Source organism: Culex quinquefasciatus, chromosome 2 (genome assembly GCF_015732765.1).
Source record: "Culex quinquefasciatus strain JHB chromosome 2, VPISU_Cqui_1.0_pri_paternal, whole genome shotgun sequence".
Classification (NCBI taxonomy): domain Eukaryota; kingdom Metazoa; phylum Arthropoda; class Insecta; order Diptera; family Culicidae; genus Culex; species Culex quinquefasciatus.
This window is the reverse complement of record NC_051862.1, coordinates 101097279-101112299: the sequence shown is the minus strand read 5'-3', so window position 1 is coordinate 101112299 and position 15021 is coordinate 101097279. Positions and strand designations below refer to the sequence as shown.

The window sequence follows — 15021 nt, the reverse complement described above, 5'->3', positions numbered from 1 at the left end:
CTCTACAGCATTGCCTTGGCGTACTCGTTTGCGAGATTCCTACTTGAAACTACGTGTTCGAAGGCTTGATTGTTGAGACAATTGCAAAACTCTTTTTACACCTTAGCGTACATCCACTCCGGGATTCGAACCGACGACCTTTGGATTGTGAGTCCAACTGCCTACCAGCGACTCCACCGAGACAGGACCCAGGGAGACGACTCCTACACCTGGACAGAGCTAACAACCTAACCTTTTTAGGTTTGTCCGGGGCCATTTCATTTCATTTACTTCCCCCGTCCGACGGAAGGCGTGATCAGACAAATCTCTTCTCGAAAAATGCCACCGGGACCGTCTGGGATCGAACCCAGGCCGACTGGGTGAGAGGCAATCACGCTTACTTCTACACCACGGTTCCCGGCTAATCTCACAAAATTGAGGCCTATTTTTTTATGAAACTTGATTGAAGTAACTATGCACCTCACACACTAAGCCTTCATTCATAAAGTACGTGACGCTAAAATCAGCCAAAATCCCCCCCCCTCCCCCCCCCCTTTGTCACGCTTACCCTATACTTATAACACGCAATGTCACACTTTCTCAGACCACCCCCTCCCCCTAGAGCGTGACATATACATATTCACCGAAGATATTTTCGATTGTTCCTTCTTTACTTCATACACCCTAACGTTGGTTCTCACTGGCAAGCATCGTGCGGCGTTTGTTTTCTACACACGCTTGTGCTCTTCCTTTCGTTCCAGGGGTGTGCAGTTGATGGGGGGAAAAATTTTCTTTCCTCTCTCTCGGAAAATTGCTCTATCGTACGTCCTTATAGCGTTTTTCGCTCGTTCATACACAACTCCTTGCTTTGCTACCAATCAGAGTGGGGCGAATTATTTTCTGACATATCTCCGTCTAGACGTCTTTTATAAAATAAAGTTTAAATGATTGTGGAAAAAACCAATGTTGAGGAGTTTTTTAAATGAATATACAATATAAAGTTGTGTGAAACAGTGTAGTGCATGAGAGAAAGATCAATTGACCACCAACTAGCTAGAAATGCCGATAGCTGTAATCAGTGCAGGAAATTGTTTATAAATCGATTTTATTCATAACATTATACGCATCCCGTGCATTGCCGTCTGCTTTGACATAGTGAATTAGCTTTACAAAAAAAAAAATACAGCTTTAGATCTTCGGCAATCATTTCGATGCATTTATAATCTATGGTAACTATAAATCAGATTTACCAGCAGTGAAGTGTAAAGAACTCCAAAAACAAATAAAGGTTTAACGTTGATTCATTTCGGGAAACAAAAACTTTAATTTTTTGCACCATTTATCAGATTTGTTTTTTTTTTTTTTTTCAATAGTCTCAGAAGTTATCTTAGTTCAACAATATAGAGGTGCAAGTTCAACAGAAAGTAAAAAAAAATCTAAGACAGGCATGGTATGTATACCATTGAGCCCTACAAAAGGAAAATTTTCGCTTCTATGGTTTTTGTGTCACTACTGCCATGCTCAACAGTAAGGCAGCACCGCTCAAAATACGGCAATTTTGGACATGCCCCTCCCTGGTATAACGAGTTGTGCCGAGATAAACACTCTATGCCGGCATAAACTCCATAATGCTCCAGCAATTTTTGCTCAAACCTTTTTGCTTTATCAAGTAAATGTTTCTTTGAAAAGAGCAGTTTTTTTTCTTTCTCTCTTTTTTATGCTATGAAGACACAAAATTATTGTTACTATAAAAATGCCATCATCATAAAGGACATTAGAAGAATATAAAAAAATGTTCTATTTTCGGAGTTGGAAGAAACTAATTCCCAAATTGCAATATGTTTGTTATGTTCTGCTAATGTCTTTAAAGTTGATATCATACATATACAGTATGTAAAAAAAGTATTTACACCCCTTGGGCACTATGCACATTTTGTGATGAAACATGTAAACAATTTAAAATTTTACTAAAAACTAGTACTACGTTTTGTTCAGAAACTCGTGCCGAACATTTTGCTACAAAAAGCTCATGAAAAGATGATTTCTATAAAAAGTTATATAACAAATACTATTACAGAAATCAAAAAGGTGCAAAAAATGTTTGTACACCTTTCGAAAAATTAACATAAATATAGTTATTTGTAGACAAATCACCATAAATCCAGTCTCCAAATAGTCATCCTTGACTGATTCAAAAAATAATTTGGATTGAATATAAAGTTTACTAATTACTTAGTATAAAAGTTTATATAACTCGGGAAATTTAATATGAAACTTATCTAAACTTAATTTGGTAAACTTTCAATATATCTAAATGTCAATATATGACCATAGAATTGCTAAATAAATGTTTTGGAGTAGGTATAACACCGTTTTGGGGGTCTTTGTATCGATAGAAGAGATTTTTCGTTGGAATTTCGTACCAACCTGGAATTACGTCGTCGGAAAATCCGCCGGCATCCGAACCGGTCCACAATTCACAAGTCAACCTTTGTGGCATCAGAAAGGGCATACAATTTCCGATCTTGTGATACCCATACATCTAGGTTTTCTATAAAACCCACGTTTTCGAAAAATCCAACGAAAAATCTATTTTATCGATACAAAGACCCCCAAAAAGGTGTTATACCCACTCCAAAATATTTATTTAGCAGTTCTATGGTCATATATTGACATTTAGATTGAAAGTTTGCTAAATTAATTTTAGATAAGTTTCATATAAAATTTCCAGAGTTATACAAACTTTTATACTAAGTACTTAGTAAACTTACTATTCAATCCAAATTATTCTTTTAATCAGTCAAGGATGCCTATTTGGAGTTGGGAGACTAGATTTATGGTGATTTTTCAACAAATAACTTTATTTATGTTAATTTTTCGAAGGGTGTAAACTTTTTTTTGTACCTTTTTGATTTCTGTAATAGTATATGCTATAAAACTTTTTATAGAAATCATCTTTTCATGAGCTTTTTGTAGCAAAATGTTCGGCATGAGTTTCTGAACAAAACGTAGTTGTTTACATGTTTCAACACAAAAAGTGCATAGTGCTCAAGGGGTGTAAATACTTTTTTTTACATACTATATATATCTAATGTGTATGTATATCTAATGTGTTAACCCTTGAAAATCTGCAGAGGCGGCTATCTGCTTAACACCTGTATTTAAGTGTCGCCAAGGTCATAACAATGCATGAACTTTAGGAATAAGAGCTAGAAAAATAGTCTATCGCATATCCATTGAAATGGCTCACAAAACCAGGATGGACTTTGCTCCAGAGTTGCTGAAAAACACTCAAGAGCTGGCAACCCAGGTTGCCAACCGTGCAAAAGCTATGCAAAAGAAATCATTAGGGCAAGACCCGATTGATGTTCCTGAAATACCGGCAAGGTCGAACGATACACCTAAAGCGCCTGAAATTCCACCAAAGCGGATGAGCTTCAAAAAGCCCGATCCGGAATTGTACGAGAGAAATGATATGATACCGCTGCCACAACGGAACCAGAACTCCCAAAAAGCACCGCCTGTTCCACAAAAGCCGGCAAGCTTGCAAAACTCTCCAATAATGAATCTGAAATTAAAAGATAAACAGAACAACAGTGGACTCGTTGTGAAACCAGAACCAAAAGCTCAAGTCTCTCTGCAACAGGCTCCTACAGCTGAAGTAAAAATGAACAACAAAAAATCCTTTAATCCTGGCGATGAAAAACATTTCTCCAAAGCAGAACAATCTAATACGGCGAAACCAGATCCAACAGAAGAGTATGGATCTGAGGATGCATTACGGGGTATTGAGAGTGGTTTGCGAAATATGGAACGAGCCATGCAGGAACAGATGAATCTTCGGTCGTACGAAGCAGCAGCCGCAGCTGTCCGACAGGATCACCAACGCCAACAGTTTAACATAATGGAGTTGAAATCAAACATGAGACTTATGGGCTCCGTGACCTCCCTGGACGGATCCCAATCCATGCATGGAATGGAAAATATGCGCCTGAATCTTGACCAGCAGTACAACCACGTGCGGGGAAATGGTATGGAACGAGGAATCAGTATGGACCATATGCGACTGGATAACTCGATGGAATCGAACAGCAACATCCGGATGATGCTGAACAACTCTTCGAAATCGAACATGGCTGACGGTGCTGGGCAGCAACATCATTTCCGCTCGTTGGATAGACATTTGCCCCTAGAAGTACAATATGGTAGACAGCGCTCACAGGAGATGGAGTACATCCGGCAACAGTTGATGCCAGTCATTGCTCGCAATAATGAACATGCGGCTCTTAACAGACAGAGTGGTTTGTCGAGGGAAGATGTTAGGCTTAGACGTCGCTCCTCTCACGACGAAACGCAGTACTCTCAGCAAAATAACCAAGGTTTGTGGAACAAGCCATCCGAATTTTGATGTTTATATGATTTTATAATTGTTTCAAGCTCGATTGTAGTTCCACTTTTGATTTAAACTTTCAACGCCTGAGAGACTTTTATTTAATGTTTTATTCATTTTGTTGTAGTCCAAGCCAACATGTTTCCAAAACTAACCAGATATATCATTTTCTTGTAGCTACTCGAATGCGCGATCAGTGGGAGGACACATCACAATCCGTTCTTGAGCGTAAATCCCAGCTTACAGCGATGCTTGGTGATTCGCAGAGGTATATTTTCAGCGTTGAAGAGAATATTTCCTCTTGATTCACATTTATCTTTTATTAAAAATAGATATGAAGCAAAGAGAATCGACATCGAGAGCTGGTTAAATCGCATGGAGTCGCGATCGGAGCGAATGGGAGTGGTAGCCACCACAGCGGACGTGCTGGAAATTCAACAGAAAGAGCAAAAATCCTTCCACGCTGAGCTGCATCAGTATAAGCATCACATTGAACTATTCAATCAGCTGACGCAGAAATTGATTGCTGTATATCCATCGGATGACACATCACGGATCAAGCGGATGACGGAATCTGTAAATCTTAGGTAATTATAATGTTTTCAAATGAAATATCTTAGTACTAAACGTTTTTCATTGTTACATAGATATAACAATTTGAATAATGCTGTGATATCGCGAGGAAAATCACTTCATGCAGCAGTTCATTCGTTGCAGTCATTTGATAAATCATTGGATCAGGTATTTTCAACGTTATCAAGTTGTTTTGAGTTTTTAATAAAACTCGTATTTTTTATTTGCATTGTTACAGTTTTTGGGATGGCTCAGCGAAGCAGAATCGCTTTGCGAGAATACTGAATCTGAAATAGATAGAAATCCACATTCATTTAAGGTAAGATTTATGTTCGTTTGTGCCAAAATTGTATTCAGATTGTTTACAGCAAAAAAAAAAGTTTTTTCTTTTTCTATATATCATCTTCTTCTCTACGACAAAAAAGGTTGTGTGTGTATTAGCCTTTCCCATTTTGAGGTCATGTCGAGGAATTTCAGGTGCTCACTTCTTAAATGATAGATTATGATGTTAGGAACAATGTTTTCTTAGACAAGAAAAAATAATAAAATACTTTCTCGCTCCCCCTAATCGATTTACTGAAAAAAGTCGCTTTTTTGAACAAATTTTCTAAAAACACTTGGAATCAATACAAAAACTGATTCGATCTGGTGAGTATTATCTTCAAACGAAAGGTTTTTGTCCATAGATTAAGATGCACTATCAATATTGGACCAAAACCCAAGTTTTTTGACTCTCCCAGGCGGATATATGTCAAAAAAAAAAAAACAGAAATGTTCATTTAATTTAGGTTAGCCTATTTTTCACAGTAAAACCAATACATGCAGCTTGTAGGAAATTAGATATTTGAGTTTTAGTGAGAAAAAAAGTGCTAACTTTCAAAATTACTCAGAATTCTGAAGCAGGGTATGCTTTCTTTTAGTAATTTTGGCCGCTGAATCCGAATCTGAAATCAATTTTCGTGAAAACAGTGATGTTTTTAGCTACACCCTTTTGGAATGTTATTTGCGTGATTAAATCGCTCCAATTCGATTCGGTCATACTTTTCTCGGTTTTCGTTCCACAGATCTTTTTTTACGTTTTGATTATCTTAAGCAATTCGAAAAATCACATATTGTTATTTGGTGGGGGCTTAGGGACTATGCATAAACCACGTGGACACCTTTTTTTAAATCGCAGACCCCCTCCCCCCCAATTTCCATACAAAACATTTTTTATTTATATTAAGCGTGGAAAATCGCTGAACCCTTCCCCCCCCCCCCCCTCCTATCAAAGTGTCCACATGGTTTATGAATGGTTCCTTACTAGAATTAAGGATTGATTAATAAATAGAGAAAACTAAAAATTCTGAAGCATTTTTTATGATTGTTATATTTTTTTTATGAAAAGTGTTCGAAAAAGTCTTCTAGAACTTATTTTAATGCAATTTTCCAAACATATTAAACCGAATGCAACCACTTTTCCTAAAATTTTCTCCTGGTATTCTTTTTCTTATAAATCCATATTAGCTTAAGTTCCCGCCAAATAAAAATATGCGATTTCCGAATTTCTAAACACATTGTTAAAACATTATCAGAACGTAAAAGAGATTACACATAAAGAGTTCTGTGAGTAAAATAACAATCAAAGTGGTACGAAAACCGAGAAAAGTATGACCGAACTTGCAAGCAATTTGAATTGCAGCGATTTAATCTCGCAAATAACATTCCAAAAGGGTGTAGCTAAAAAACATCACTGTTTACACGAAATTTGATTTCAGATTCGGATTCTGCGGCCAAAATTACTAAAAGAAAGCATACCTAAACCTTTGCGACACATGCTTGCAACATCGTGTAATTAGTGGGCCTCTTCTGAATTCCGAGAAATTTTGAAAATTAGCACTTTTTTTCTCACTAAAACTCAAATATCTCGGCTCTGAAGTGTCGAAATTGCATTTTCTCAGAGGGAAATGTTCGTCGTAAAATTTCCTACAAGCTGCATGTAGTGGTTTTACTGGGAGAAATAGGCTACCCTAAATTAAATGAGCATTTCTGTTTTTTTTTTTGAAAAAAAAGCGATCTTTTCGACAAAATCCGCCAGGGAGAGTCCAAAAACTTAGGTTTTGGTCGAATATTGCATCTTAACAGTGCATCTTAATCTATGTACAAAAACCTTTCGTTTGAAGATAATGCTGACCAGATCGAATCAGTTTCTGTTTTGATTCCCAGCGATTTTAGAAAATTTGTTCAAAAACCCGATTTAATCCCACCTGGGGTGAGATAGAGCCTTTCTAACAAAAGGAAGATAACGGCAGTTGATTTTTTTTTCAAAGATATACCACAATGAAGAATGGTCCATTCATGAATCAATTCAAAACTCAACATGATTTTTTCATAAAACTGAAATGAGCTGGTTTTTGCCTCATTTGCCATGGCCGGGTGTAAGCTGTGCTCGCACACAAGCATTTTCGATTTTTAAAATCAGAACAAATTATCTGTGAGGCAGAGAATTAGCTCACAATTTGCGATGTTCGTAATGTTTTCTTTCTATCTCTAAATTGTTCTTATTCTCTGAGAGTTTTTTGCACTTTTCAAAATATCAAGAATTAACGAGAAAACAAAATAATTCCGTCTTGCTCCAGAGCGTTAAAGTGGTTACAAAATGACTGGCATAAAGTGTTACCACACCCGAGAATTTGCCGTGTTGTAAACGATGTAACGTTGAACCGCATAAATGTTCTTGAAAGCTTTGAAACGCCTGCTGGAATTCACTAAACTGACATTTAGGCGTCAGGCAAAATTGTGAGCTTTCAATAAACCAGCCAGAAAATGATGTAGTATGCATTTAGGCGTTTTTGGGTTTGGGAAGCATACTGCGACTGAGCGCTCGGTGAGACTTCACTACGACAAACGCACGCTGGGTTCATAGAGTTATCTACGTGCGCATGTATTGCGTGTACGTACACGAAAAAGATTGAGGTTAAATTTTGTACCCGCCAGCAAAACAAATGGTGCACTAGTGTGCGTGAGATCGGGCTTAGATAGCTCTATTGCCGACGAGACGATACGATGAACCAAAATACTAACACACAAAAAGGCTCGTACCGAAGCTAGAAAACCAAACCCGCGATGTGTGTTGTCACTGGTGCATGGGAAACTTGGACGCTCAATATAAATTCGTTCACTCAGAGATCGATCAGAGAATGAGCAAAACAAAAAAGAAAGGCAAAAGAATGAACATGGGGCTTCAGAACGGATAGCTGCTTGCGTCTAGTATGCGTTCATTGAAGCTTAGCATAGATAATCATGAAAGGCGATGTGTGATGAACGAGCAATCGATAAAGCAACTTGCACTAAAAGGGGGTAATCTAGTATCAAAACTCTATACGCACCAGCATTGCTCGCGTCTGCATTGCTCGCGTCTGCATTGCTCGCGTCTGCATGTGAAGCTCAACTTGACAACTTGTCGACGAGGTGACGAAAATCGATCGTCCATGATTTTTTGCAGATTTTTCGAATGAATATTTCTCGAGAAATGATTTGGGAACGAAGCTGGATTTGGCGTCGGAGCCAAAAGCAAACCCTATACCTTTCTTTAGTAAGAAAGGCAAAAATGGAAATTTTCTAAAATCTGAACGGTAAATCCGAATGAGGTCAAATTTGTTTCAGAACCTCGATTATGGTCTAGATTATGATATGGAGAAAAAAAAATAGATAAAATGCCAAAGGAATAGTGTTGGCATTTGGTGAAAGTTGGCTTTTACCTTTTTTAGGGTTTTTTTCCCCCTCACAGTGGATTAGGCTTCAAGCTGTAAATCAAGAACCACATTACCGACATGGATGAAAATTTGGGAGGATGTAGGGCTCGAAAAATGCAATTTTTTGGATAAATTAACGATTTCAATACCTCAATTTTCGACCGAATTTTCACTTGAAAACCGCCTGATCAGGTGAAAACACACTCCGAGTAACCATAAAAAATGGATAAATTCAAATTTGGAATGAAACTGGTTCAGGTTCAGTACATCCCCTTTCAAATGCGCCCAAGAGAGCTTAAATCCATAATGTGGGCTCTGAGAAACCCCCTACCACAAAATTGAGCACTTTTTTACCACACACGGACGTCACGCGTGCTCTACAGTAAATTAAGCACCAAAATTCGGATATTGGAGATAGACCAATTTTGTCATTGTCAATCGATCGGGCGTCGAAAATCGATCGTCCATGATTTTTTGCAGATTTTTCGAATGAATATTTCTCGAGAAATGATTTGGGAACGAAGCTGGATTTGGCGTCGGAGCCAAAAGCAAACCCTATACCTTTCTTTAGTAAGAAAGGCAAAAATGGAAATTTTCTAAAATCTGAACGGTAAATCCGAATGAGGTCAAATTTGTTTCAGAACCTCGATTATGGTCTAGATTATGATATGGAGAAAAAAAAATAGATAAAATGCCAAAGGAATAGTGTTGGCATTTGGTGAAAGTTGGCTTTTACCTTTTTTAGGGGTTTTTTCCCCCTCTCAGTGAATTAGTCTTCAAGCTGTAAATCAAGAACCACATTACCGACATGGATGAAAATTTGGGAGGATGTAGGGCTCGAAAAATGCAATTTTTTGGATAAATTAACGATTTCAATACCTCAATTTTCGACCGAATTTTCACTTGAAAACCGCCTGATCAGGTGAAAACACACTCCGAGTCCCCATAAAAAATGGATAAATTCAAATTTGGAATGAAACTGGTTCAGGTTCAGTACATCCCCTTTCAAATGCGCCCAAGAGAGCTTAAATCCATAATGTGGGCTCTGAGAAACCCCCTACCACAAAATTGAGCACTTTTTTACCACACACGGACGTCACGCGTGCTCTACAGTAAATTAAGCACCAAAATTCGGATATTGGAGATAGACCAATTTTGTCATTGTCAATCGATCGGGCGTCGAAAATCGATCGTCCATGATTTTTTGCAGATTTTTCGAATGAATATTTCTCGAGAAATGATTTGGGAACGAAGCTGGATTTGGCGTCGGAGCCAAAAGCAAACCCTATACCTTTCTTTAGTAAGAAAGGCAAAAAGTGACTTTTTTCAGTAAATCGATTAGGGGGTGCGAGAAAGTATTTTATTATTTTTTCTTGTCTAAGAAAACATTGTTCCTAACATCATAATCTATCATTTAAGAAGTGAGCTCCTGAAATTCCTCGACATGACTTCAAAATGGGACAGGCTAGTGTGTATGACAAGCTAAACGACTGTTTTTTTGTTACATGCTATAATAACTGGTGTTTACTCCCATACTCGAAGTGAACACACTCTAAAAGAGATGTGCTTCCGGTGTCAGGGCGTACAAAACAGGAAGGTGCTGTGTCCTATCCCTCGCCTAGACCAGACCAAAATCCATGATAAAACTGACAGACCAAATCTGTCAGACCAAGACTGTCAGACCAAAGAGCAAAAAGTAAACAATCTTGGTCTTCGCAGTAGGTGCACACAAATCAAGAAAAGAAAATTTGAAAAAAAAAAATTTCCAATTCAATGACTGGGTTTGGACTGCAAAATTGAATGTACGTCAGAAAATGATTAAACAGTGCGGCGTCCTGTTCACCGACAATTCGATATGCAGTAAAAAAGCCTTTTTCTTCCATTTTAATTTTTGATCGCGTTTTCGGTTTACACCTAAAAAATCTTGAAATTATTTATACGGATTTGTGATTCCTCTCTTTCCATCATTCCCTTGGTACAAAACCGATGGGACTCTTCCCGGAAAATACCCAGGGTCAGCGTGACGCTCGAGATTAATCAAAAACAGTGGTGCCACGGTTCGCGTATGCGAGCGTATCATAACCACTCAATCGACGAACTTATCGGGTGAGCGCTTATCGAACGCTGAGAGCGGCGGGTTTGAACGGTTCTCGAACCAAAATCTCAATCATCATTTTTCTGCTCGCATACCGCTCCGCTCTGAACGTAGTAAAGAGAGTATTAAGCGAACGGTTCACCAACGGAGAATGTAGGCACTGATAGAAAAACTTATTTGTTTTCATTCTTCACTCCCACAAAATTGTTCAAATTTGTTAACGATAAAGTTATCAAAGAACCATCCATAACTCACGTGGACACTTTTTTGAAAATCTGCGAACCACATTTGAGCGTCATGACGTATCGTTTGAACCACGATGCGAGTGAGCATACTGTGACAACACATCGAGAGGCATCGAAATGTTAATTTGAATATGTACATCTTCTTTGTTTGTGTCTTGTTCTTCACCTCGACCACCAAATTTCGAGACGCAACATCTTTCCATTTCCACTAGCTCACACGTCCCGTCCAACTTCCTTATTACTACTCCTACCTCACACGTCCTCTTCCTTTGTTAGCACTTCCGGTGCACTACTTCGGGGCCCGTTCTCGTTGCTCTGCCTTTGTCGCTGCTCCTTCCTGCTGTCGTCGACGCTCTTCCGGCGCTCTGCCTAGGGGGTGGCTTATACGTCAGTCGAATGGACCCTCCGACGCTTCGCCTTCAAGGACCCTTGTCTGCCGTCCGCGCCCTTCTTGTGCTTGGTGACGTGCAACAGGCTTCGACGGTGTCTAAGGACTCAGTCGGAACAGTCCGGAGTTAGGGTTCGCGGATGTAACGGTAACGGCCTTGCGGTCGAACACTGATGTAACGGTAACGGAATAGCGGCCGGATGTCGCTGGGCCCGGGTGAAACCAATTGGTGTTCACACAGTGAACAAAAGAACACAAAGGGGTCCTGGATGAGGGATTCAAAATGGCAGTTAGGGGATGGTCAGGCTTGGGGTTTGTCGGTCATACCTGGATATCCAATTCTCACACAAGAAGCTCCTGTTCTCTCGTAACGGCCACGGATGTAGCTCTTCCGGGCACTTCACAATCCTCCAAGGATTCACTACACCAACTCTGGTCTTCGTGGGTAACGGTTGCACTTGCCGACAACCTTCCACTTCTCGATATCCGGACTAAATGACCAAGCAACCGGTCGGGTCAAAACCCTGAACCTCTGCCCTCTTACGCGTCAACCCATCTCCTCCTCATCTTGTCACCCTCAAGGATTACGCACATTTACCACCCCCAATGGCCCCCAATGGACTAGTGGTAACGACGCACGGTGTGGTACTTCCAGCTTCGGGTTTCTTGCTTGCTGGGCGGCGTCCTGGTACTTCCCGTCGACAAACACAAAGTCTTCTTGGCACAATAATTTACAATTAAACAACAATTTTAGCAATTTAACATAAAATTCGCGACGAGTCACATCAATTATTGTACACAACACTTAAAATTGCAACAATAACATGAACTTCGAGATGTATTATTATTTAGTGCGTGTTTTTTTAAGTACACTCAACCCCCGGTGATTGGTCACTTTTTCGTTTGACACTTTTTAGTTTGTACCTCGTTGGTTTGACAAAGTCAAACTAAAAAGTGACGAAGGAACAACGGAACAGGAGAACTTAAAAGCTGCTTCAGGCGAAATATTTTGAGCTGAAGGATTTTTGCGGTCTGTACTACGAAAGGTTCACCCTTCACCATGCTTTTGTATCTGCTCGAGTTCTTTGGCGGGTAACGCTTTCTTCAGGACGGCAAAAGTAGGACAGCTGCACGCAGTTATTTGAAGCTGATAACTTTGATTAAAAGCCACAAAAAAAAACAAAGAAATTCAAAGGTGTTTATTCAATTAACAACAACAAAATCAACTGGACCCCATCATCCTGATGCCATTGTCGATCGAGCTTGTTTTTGGTTGTTTAAACACTTCGCTTCGCTTCGCTAGGAGACGGTGATTTTAGCGGATTGTAGACTGGATTTTCGCCAAGTGATGTGATGATTGTCTAAGCCCAAGTTGCCCAGGAATCGATAATTGGGAATAGAACCAATTCCACCTGAACCAGATTCTCACCACCATGGCAGCCGTCCATTTCCGGCCGCTCCCATCTCCACAAGGAAAGGGATTTGGAAGACGGGAAGTGTTGATGCTCCACTTGTTTAAGGGGTCAAGGGCAAGTTACCACGGTGTCCCCAAGTAAGTTTCGCTTGGAGTTGGACGGTTTTTGGGAAGGTGAATGGTCTGAGGATCCACCCTAGGCGAGTGGTAACGACCGTTGCATTGTTGTTCGAATTCTTCGTGTGTTCTCATTTCTAATGGGAAAGTTTTCAATTCTTCTCATCTCTTATTGGATGAATTCTACCAGTCGCCCAGGCTATTTATAGCGAGGTATTTTTAGATTCAATTTCATCTGCGCTTGCAATCTTTTTTTTTTTTAGTTCTGATGTTCAACTTGCATTCAATTTGACTCTTTATCCTATTCTTGGATTCAACTATACCAGTCTAATTCCTCCTCAAGCTACCAATGTTCTCCACGGTTAAGTGGAAAGCATTTTGCTTGCCAAACCTAAGGACAGGGGATCGAACCCCGCCGTTAGCTTCATGTTTTTTCATTAATTCCAAATTCAATGAGTCCAGAACTTTCTCGTTGGAAGCAGATGGGTATCGAACCCAGAACCATTCGCTTATAAAGCGAACATCGTAACCATCCAGCCATGACCGCTTCCCCCCCCCCCCACCCTTGTTTTCGGTTGTTTAAACACTACAAGAAAACAAAACTTTGTTAGAACCAATTTCCAAAACAATCCGTTTGACCACCGGAACATGACACGTTTGGCCACCGTAACTTGGTCCAACAGGCACCTCCGCAAACTTACGTTGAAAGAACCCCACCGATGAGCAGAAATTTATCCACGTGCTTCAGCTCCAAGGCTGTATATCATCTTGCTTTGCATGAGTGTGAGTGCATGACTCCGTGCCACTAAAACCAAAACAATAACAAAAGAACAATGGACCGTGCCAGGAAAACCAAAACATAAACAATGCTAGTGTCAGTGGAGTGAGAGAGTCAGAGATAGCGATTTTGACAACCGCACTACTACACACTCAATCGCGAGTACCTTAGGTAGAAAGCCATGCTTCAGCTCAAGCTGGATTTGTTTATAAACAAGTCACAAATCAAAACATAAACACAGATAGGGTTGCAAGCATGGAAAAAAAATGTTGCGAATAGGGTAACCAGTTTGTCAAACTAAAACGAAACCCCGTTGGTTTGACAACAATTGGTGTCAAACCATCGGGGTTTGAGTGTATGCGGATTGTGCGGTAACTTTCGATCGATGTACATAAATTGTCACGGACTCTTAAATACCGGTTTAAAGAGCCCATTTAAATGGTGTATCAGGGTGGTCGAGTAGGGTCTATCAGTTCCGATATCCAGACCACTAACGACGCCCGTCTTGGCAGAATATTGACCTCGGGTATTGAGCAGGTATGTTAATAAGCAAAACAAAAACGTTTTATTTGAGATGACAGGTTCTGTATAGAGGGATTCACTGGAATATCACAAAGCATAGTTTGAACAGACACTTCTTTAATATAAATGTCATTCCTGTTGACTTTCATCTTTTACGTTTGAAACTGTTAAATTTGTACCCCGTTGATTTGTCAATGCTGAAATAAAAAGGCACGATTTTTACACATGTAATGTGTAAATATTGCCCCTTTAATATATATCCATTATCCAAAAGTGATTCATACGACAAGTTACAAAAGGAAGTTTGTTTTCTCCTCAAGTCGTACATATCGAGTTGGTCGGCCAGTGCTGAAAAAACGCGAATTTGCTATGCAAAATTATGAATTCGACTAAATAATATCAGGATTGCTCGAAATGTTCATTTTCTAGTTAAAAGACGGTTTGCAATTGAATATTCCAGCCATTTCTCACCCACGTAGTAGCTACCTGACATATGGCGTCGCGGTGTGCATCAAGCTATCAAAGCATGCTAAGGAAAATTTGATGCTTTTTAAGGGAAAACTATTGATTCCGGGTACAACGAATCCGTGTGCTCTCTTCGGGGAAAATGGTCTCCAGACCATTCCTCTTAGGCCTGACCATACCAGACGTTGGCGCGTAATATTCCCAGACCTGTAGAAGCGTTTGAACAAAACGTTCCAATTTCCCATAGTAATTTCCATGTAAACTTTAACCCTGATGCGCGCAGCCAGTTTACAACTAAATGAGCTGATATTTTCGATGAAA

The 15021-nt window shown here is 39.6% G+C and overlaps 1 protein-coding gene across 7 annotated transcripts in view; it reads left to right on the top strand.

Moving 5' to 3' along the window:
• LOC6045837 (dystrophin, isoforms A/C/F/G/H) overlaps positions 1 to 15021 on the top strand; it is a 170685-nt gene that overhangs the window by 111652 nt on the left and 44012 nt on the right. For all 7 annotated transcript variants that reach the window (XM_038252468.1, XM_038252469.1, XM_038252471.1 and 4 more), the window contains 4 exons: positions 4547 to 4637; positions 4702 to 4956; positions 5017 to 5110; positions 5181 to 5261. In XM_038252468.1, coding sequence (XP_038108396.1) covers positions 4547 to 4637; positions 4702 to 4956; positions 5017 to 5110; positions 5181 to 5261 — 521 coding nt within the window. The remainder of the gene's footprint in view (positions 1 to 4546; positions 4638 to 4701; positions 4957 to 5016; positions 5111 to 5180; positions 5262 to 15021) is intronic.